Raw genomic sequence first — 7,296 nt, 5'->3', positions numbered from 1 at the left:
ATCTATTGACGGAGAGCAAACACCTCGCCCTCAGCCCCAAACCCTGAGCGAGAGGGACGGCCGCCAGCAGCTCGGGGACTCCTGCTTGCCCTGGCCCCTCTGCGTGCACCGGCCCCGGGTCCCTTCTCGCGCACGGTGCTTGCGTGGGCACCCCGAGCATCTCGGCACGGCCCCCGAGCAGCCCTGGGAGGTCAGGGATGGGCTGCAGCACCCTCCGCTCGCCGGAGCCAGCAGACTCCAGCCGGGAAAACCTGTTCCCAGGGGAGGTTACGCAAGGAGCGTGACAGGGCTCTGGCTGCTGCCCAGACCCGGGGCTGGCTCAAGGCTCACACCCAGGGGCCGGGACCTCTCCTCTGCACCACCGGGGAGCCCCGATGGTCACGGCTCAGCCGGGAGCGGTGCAGGTGCAGGGGAGGGATGGAGAGCTGGGCTACGATGGGGTCAGCCTTGGGATTTTTGTGTGAGAGCAGGGTCCCCTGTGCGAGCTGCCTTGCTGGACCACGAGGGTGCACATGGCACAGCATGGCATGGCGTGGCACAGCATGGCATGGCACAGCATGGCACAGCACCACCATGGCATGGCACGGCACAGCATGGCACGGCACACCAGCAGGAGCCAGGCGTCCCAGCAAGGCACATCCCTTTGTAAGCAGTGGCACCCCCAGAAGAGGTTGGACCTGGCCCAAGGGTCCCTCCTGCCCCCCAGCACAGCCTCCTGCCGGAGCTCTGGGCCCCTGCCACATCTCCAGGAGGACACTGGGGGGGTCCTTGGAGGGCTGCGGGCAGAGAATTGGGGTGCCAGGGCTACGGCCATCAGGGGGTTGGAAGAGAAAAGGGCTGCGCCCTTGCAAGTGTCGGATGGGTGATTTTTAACCAAGCCACACCTCTGGCAGCAAGGAGGGCAGGCAAGGAGCTGAAGCTTGGTTTCCCTGCCAAAAAGGCTTCTCTGGGGCTTTGCAGGGCAGCCTTACCACCTAAGGCAGCCCAAAACCTACCCTCACCCCCGCTGCTGGGCTGGCCCCATCCCTACAGCCTCCCTACCCCGTGACCTGTCCGCAGGATGCGGCGCTGCTTCTGCCTGGGCATCCCAAACCTGGTCAAGCTCCAAGCTTGGCGTAGGGTTCCCAGATAAAACCTGGAGGGCGAATAGGAGCTGGGCACCCCCATCCTCTGCATGCCCTCGTCCAGGAGTGTTTTCTACACCAGCAAGGTGGCAACGAGCCCTGTGGTGCCCAGGAGGCTTCGGAAAGCTTTGCCATGAAACATGCCGATGGGGAGTGAGGCACAGCCTCATATTTGCCAAGCTTGTGGTGGAAACATCCCAAGAGCCTGCCCAGCCTCCAGCCCACTGTGCTCCCTTCTGGCTGCCCCACAGACACAGCCTGGGGGTCAGGGACCCCCCCCCCAGAGCCCCTGGGCTCCCTCTGTGCCTCCCCACAGCCGGGGCTGCAGGGGAGGGTTGGTGTTGGCACTGCGCATGTGTGGGGTCCCTGCTGCCAAACCCAATGCTGAAGATTTGGTCCCCTTGAGAAGCCCCCAGATACCAGACTGGAAGACGAGCAAGCCTTAAAAAAATAAAATAAGATAAAATTGCTGTGTTTTCTGCCTGCCCCAACCACCAGCCTGGCTGGGGACCTAATTATGGAGGGTGCTGAGGGACCTTTCACCAGCGATCACTGCACATGGGGGGCTGTGGGGCCAGGATTTTGCCCCACAAGATTTTTGGAACAGGGTTGGGGAGCTGGTGTAAGGTGCCAAGGTGGCCAGCAAGTCTGGATCAGTGGGGCCAGCGAGTCCAGGCCACAGCAAGCAAGAGGGACGGTGGCAGAATGGGATCAGCACGGGGACATCCCAGGTGACACGCGTCCAGCCCGAGGAAAAGCAAGCACAAGGAGACGGAGGTACAAAAACCCAAACAATTTATTCCTTTTATCCTCCCGAGCTCAAAAGGAGGAATCCACTCGCCCCTGCCGGGCGCCCGGTGGGCTGGCGTCCCCCTCCTGCTGCGGGGCACAGAGCCAGTCTGCGCCCCCGGGACGTGGCCTCAGGCCAGCTGAGCGTCACCGCCTGCCGCAGGACAGGGAGCAGGCTGCCGGGCAGAACATCTTCCTCGTGAAAAAATAAATCTGTACATTCACTCCTTGCTGGTTTGTTGGTTTTTCTTTCCTCTCTTACATAAATTAGAAGCCACCCTCGGGGAAACGGCCTGTCCCTAGGCTGCTGGTGACACGGACAGACCCTGGTGCCCCGAGCGTCCCCTCTGCGCGCTCTGCGGGGTCGGGAGTTGCTCTCTGCTGTGCTCCCGTCGTCTCCTGGCAGGCGCTGCTGCTGCTGCAGAGGGGCCCCCACTCACCCCACCTAGGGCAGCCGGGACAGCAGCACCTTCATGACACGAGCAGCAGTGGGGAGAGAGCTGGTGGCTCCCCTCCGATGGGCGGCGAGGCGCTGGGTGACAGCAGGACACCCACTCGGTGCCACTCAGATTTTTTTTTTTCCCCCTTTTCTCCTGTCCAGGCTTTCAAACAGCCGAAGTCACTGCCTCTCCGAGTCGGAGGTACAAATCCAACGAGGGAAATAATGGTTTACAATAACCTACTGAAGCCAAAATATTAGCTTTAAACACCTCGGTGCCAGCGGTCGCCGGCACTCGTGAGCGTGTCGGAGTTTCACAGGCTGCGTGGGGCAGCAGCTGCCGAATTTTCCTGCCAGGAGCCAGGCTCGGGGCTGGCCCAGGAGGGCTCCACGGCCCCCTGAGTCCGGGGCTCCTACAGCTCCTTGTTCCTGTTGAGCACCTCCTCCTCCTTCCAGCCGCTGGAGTTCTTCCCAAACTTGTACACCAGCCGGCGCCCATCGACCCTCTCCAGGATTTCACGTTTGTAGTAATACCTGGGGGTGGGGGGATAAGCCTTGGGGTCAGGGCTCTGGGTGCAGCCCCGTTGGATGCGGGGGTCAAGGCTGAGCCCCGTGGGGGGGAGCAGGACCCCCGTTGGGGACGGGGGGGCACTCACCGCATGGCCCGGCTCAGCTTCTCGTAGGTCATGCTGCTGTTCTTCTTCTTCTGGCCCCAGAGCTGGGCCACCGCCTCGGAGCGCAGGAACTTGAAGACGCCCTCCCGGCGGTCCTCCCACTTCATCAGCCCCTCGTTCAGCTCCGGGTGGATCAGGATGTCCCGGATGAACTCCCACAGGTGGGTGCCTCTCGGGGCTGCGAGGGGAGATGGAGCCGTCAGGGCACGGAAACTGCTGCCCGCGGCTCTGCCCAGCGGACACGGTCCTTCCCCAAATTTCCCCAAAGCCCCGAGGACCAGGCTGGGGCAGGCATTCCCCCTGGGAGGTGTTTGGAGCTGTACGTACAGTGCTTGCTCTTCCGACCCTCCAGGCAGTCTCTGTTCTCCTTGCTGAGCTTTCGGGGCCGTCCCCGTTTCCTCTTGCCGTGTTTGCCGTCCCCTTTCTTGCTCCCAGCAAAGCCGTCTGCATGCACCAACAAGGGGATGGATTTGTTACCCCACCTGCAGGGTCTTCCAACGTGCAGCCCCCTCCCCACACAGAGACATCTCCCTCGGGAGCAGGGGAGAGATGGCTGGGGGTGTCAGGGGCTGCGCCCACTTTTCAAGCCCAGGCACCAAGGAACCATCCCCGGAGAGCAGAGTCTGCCCCTTCCCTCCCACATCATCCCCCCCTGACACAGAGGAGCCTTGGTTTTTAGGGCAGCACGCGGCTCCTTCCCCAAATCCCACTGCCTCCCTGCATCCCCAGTGTCCCCAGTCCCACCAGCAGCTGGGCTCAATGCTTCCAGCGCCCAGCACCTCCGGCTTCAGCCCTCACCCCACTGCCATCACCTGCCCCTTCCCACCCGGCCACAGCTCAATGGGGAGAAAAGGGCCCAAAAATACCCATTCTGGGGCTGGGGATGGGTGTTCAGGGCTTGTCCCTAAATGGCTGGCACAAGCTCTGGGGGGGTTCCCCGCAGCTCACCGTCAGGGAACAGCTTCGCTTCCACAGGGTCGAGGTCGAGGTCGCTTCCACCGGAGTCCTGGGAGTTGGGGCTGTGGGACATGGCAGGCCCTGGGGGGGCAAAGGGACGGGGCTCAGACCTCGAGCGAATTGCACCCGGGGGTGTTTCCCCTTGTTTTTTTTTCCCCCCCACCAGGCCCCCGGGGTCAGCCAGGTACCGGCCCCAAACCCGCCCGCGGTTCCCGGTGAAACCACCGACCTGAGACATCGGAGCTGCCTGGGGACATGGCATCGGGCGAGCAGGTGATGTCCGTGAAGAGGAAAGGGTTTGTGGGCTTCAGGTCCTCCAGGGAATCCTTGGCACAGGGGTTTGGCAGCTCTGGAAGGGGCAGAGAAGGGGACAAGGGGTTAGCCCTGCCCGTGCCCACATTTTGGCCCCTGGGGGGTAGCCGTGGCCGAGGCCCCTCTCGTACCCAGGTGGCTGGTGTCCAGGAAGGTCTCTTGGGAATTCACATCCTCTTTCTCCAGCAGGTCGATGATCCAGTTCAGCTCATCAGAGGCTGTAGAGGTGAGGGGACTGTGATTAGTGATCCTATTTTGGTGCAACGGGGAACGGTGCCCACCAGGAGCTGAGCCCAGCCCTGCTGCGCCCTGCTCCCCGTGCCACCCCGAGCAGCTCCGGGGGTCCCGTTCTGGCACGGGGGAGGGGGTCTCAGCCTTGTTCTTAGCCTGGGGACAACAGGGACATCGGGACACTCACTGATCTCATGCAGGCGGTCGTAGAGCTCATCCCCCAGGGGCCCGAAGATGTGGCGCATCTGGTCCCGGCTGCAGTGGCAGAGCGTGTGCCCGTCCATGTTGCAGCAGGAGAAGTCGATGATGCTGGCGTCGTATTTGTTCTTCTCCACGTGGTAGCTGATCCACTCCAGCACCTGCACCTTGGTCCAGAAGTACGGGAGCTCACTGAACCACTCGGGCGTTTCTGCAAGGGACGGAGAGCGGGGCTCAGGGTCTGGGATTATGGGGCTGGGGCCGTGGGGGTCGGATGATGGGGTTGGGGTTTTGGGGCTGGGGTTATGGGGCTGGGGTTGTGGGGCTGGGTTTATGGGACTGGGATTATGGGCTGCAATTATGGGGTTGGGTTTATGGGGTTTGGATTATGGGGCTGGGGTTATGGGGCTGGGATTGTGGGGCTGGGATTACGGGCTGCAATTATAGGGTTGGGTTTATGGGGTTTGGATTATGGGGCTGGGGTTATGGGGTTCATATTATGGGCCTGGCACCTGGTGCCACCCAGCACATCCTCTGGCAACCTTCCAGCCAACACCCCCCTGGGGAAACTGAGGCACGGTGCAAACCATCCACCTGCCCCCCTGGGACCGTGGGTGCACTTCCAAGGCTTCCTCACTTCTCCCCTCCACGGGGGCTCCCCCCAAACACCCCACCACCGCTTCGCCCCCATCCTACCTGTGGTGTCTACCGGGGGCAGGCTGGGGGGGAAGCTCAGCCCCAGGCTGCCGTCGTCCCCAGGGTGTCCCAGCACATCCAGGGCCAGCTGCGGCTCTTCCTGCTGGTACATGGTGCTGTTGTACTTGGACAAAATGTTGCTGATCTCGCAAGATCCTGCCATCAAGATCTGTGCCGAGAAACCACAGTGAGCCCCGGTCCTGAACCCACAGCACCCGCGGGAGCCCCGGGATGGGGCTGGGTGAGGTCGGGCTCCCCCCTCCCTCCGTGCGCCGCCGCCTCTCGGGTCACCTCTGCCGAAAGCCCGCCCGGTGGCCTCAATCCCTGCCACCCAGAGGCAGGGGACAAGGTGGCCTCGTGCTAGCTGCAGCCCCTTCCCCAGCCCTGCCAGCCCCTCTCACGGTGAGGGGGCTGTCGGTCCCAAAGCACGGCCCCTGCGGGACCCTCGGCCACCAAATGTGCCCCCAGCCCCGCGGGTGGGCGCATCCCCTGCCCCCTGCCCACGGGGCAGGGCTGCTGGCAGCTCCCGTCCTCCAAAAAGCACATCCCGGTGACTCGGCAGCCCGTGGTAGAAAAGCCAAATCTTGCCGATCGCTGGACAAAACCCAGGGGCCGGAGGGGGACCCCTCTGTGGGTCCCCAAAAGGGGCCGGTGGCCGCGCTGGGACAGCAGGCGCGCGGCGAGCGAGGACCAAGCGAGCACATCCCCGACGGGAGAGGAGATGCAGAGGGAAGGGAGCGAAGCCGGGGGCACGGCGCCATCGGGGAGCAGGTCCCGAAGGAAAAAAGCTTTGGTACCTTCTGCGATGGCACTCGCTGGGCGGCAGCTAATCCAAAAAGGGGGGAGGCGAGGGGAGCCCTGCCCGGCCGCTAACCACGGCTGCGGGCCCGGCCAGGCTGTGCCGATGGGCAGCTCCTGCCCACGTCTCCTCTTTTATAGCACGGGGCGGCGTAACGCGATCTGGAGGCCTGAGGGGAATTCCAGGCTGAAACGTTCATTACTCCCAGATCCAGGTGATTTGCATAATATGAACCACCGGGTCCCAGCCCAGCGCTGCCTTGCCGGGAAATCTGGGTTGGCCAGTTTAATCATTGTCAGAGCCCTTGCCCTGCCGGTGCCCAGAGTTTCACCCGCGCCGGCCTCGCGGGGCGTTTTCTTCGCCGCCGTTTAGCCCGGCTCGTGTTTGTTTGCTCGCAGCAGCAGGTTCGCTCGGCTCCCGCTGCCAAGAAAACATGCCCAGGAGGGCTGAGCATCCATCCCGGGGGCTCTTCCAAGGGGAAAGCGGCCGGGAACGCTGCCCCAGGTGCCCCCAGGAGGTGCAGATTTCCCCTCTCCAAGCCCTGCTCCGAGGGGCAGCGCAGTGCTCGTGGCTGGGGGGCTCTCGGAGGGGTCCCCAGCTGCATTCGGAGCCCTGCCCGGGTCACCCACCCCGCGGGCACTGTCCCCGGGACCACGCGTGGCAGAGGCTGTGATGCTCTGTCTGTGCAGGTGCCCTGCTCGCCGTGTTGGCATTTTTTTTGCCCAGGGGTGGCTGGGGCAGGCTGCAGAGCCCATCCCCGGCCATGTCACAAGCGCCACTGCACAGACACACACGGATGCACGCAGGGACACACACCTAGGGGTAAAGCAGGGAATGCATTTGGGGAATTGTTTTCCGCTGCCCCTCTGGCTGTTGGGCAGGATTTGGGACTCTTTTCTGGGTCTGTTTGTGCTGTTTTTTTTAGCCCTGGGCTCATCCAGGCCAAGAGCTCAGCACCATTTACCCAAGGCCACCTTTTTTCTTCCCCAGCCACATCCAGGGGCAGGAGCAATCCCCCGGCACTGCGTGACTGCAGCCGACCCCAGCATCACCTCTAGGTCCTGCCTGGCACCAAAC

At 63.3% G+C, this 7,296-nt stretch overlaps 1 protein-coding gene across 1 annotated transcript; it reads right to left on the bottom strand.

The window, feature by feature from the left end:
• Positions 1-1,902: 1,902 nt before the first annotated feature.
• On the bottom strand, positions 1,903-6,375 carry ELF3 (E74 like ETS transcription factor 3). The gene is made up of 9 exons (XM_068660342.1): positions 6,218-6,375; positions 5,421-5,589; positions 4,714-4,935; positions 4,427-4,513; positions 4,213-4,332; positions 3,975-4,064; positions 3,354-3,470; positions 3,009-3,204; positions 1,903-2,886 (listed from the first exon to the last, which is right to left on the bottom strand). Exons 2-9 carry the CDS (start codon positions 5,581-5,583, stop codon positions 2,766-2,768), a joined length of 1,116 nt encoding a protein of 371 aa, XP_068516443.1. The 5' UTR covers positions 5,584-5,589; positions 6,218-6,375; the 3' UTR covers positions 1,903-2,765.
• Positions 6,376-7,296: the final 921 nt, after the last annotated feature.

Source organism: Anas acuta, chromosome 24 (genome assembly GCF_963932015.1).
Source record: "Anas acuta chromosome 24, bAnaAcu1.1, whole genome shotgun sequence".
In the NCBI taxonomy this organism is placed as follows: domain Eukaryota; kingdom Metazoa; phylum Chordata; class Aves; order Anseriformes; family Anatidae; genus Anas; species Anas acuta.
The sequence above is the reverse complement of the archived record's forward strand: the minus strand, read 5'-3'. Positions and strand labels throughout refer to the sequence as shown.

What these genes read in the sequence shown, in the direction of transcription:
- ELF3 (XM_068660342.1), bottom strand. Translation starts at nt 5,583, where the DNA reads ATGGCAGGATCTTGCGAGATCAGCAACATTTTGTCCAAGTACAACAGC. An exon ending in GGGTCGGAAGAGCAAGCACT is followed by an intron (nt 3,205 to 3,353) that starts GTACGTACAGCT and finishes CTCCCCTCGCAG; the next exon opens with CCCCGAGAGGCACCCACCTG. An exon ending in AAGCTGAGCCGGGCCATGCG is followed by an intron (nt 2,887 to 3,008) that starts GTGAGTGCCCCC and finishes CCCCACCCCCAG; the next exon opens with GTATTACTACAAACGTGAAA.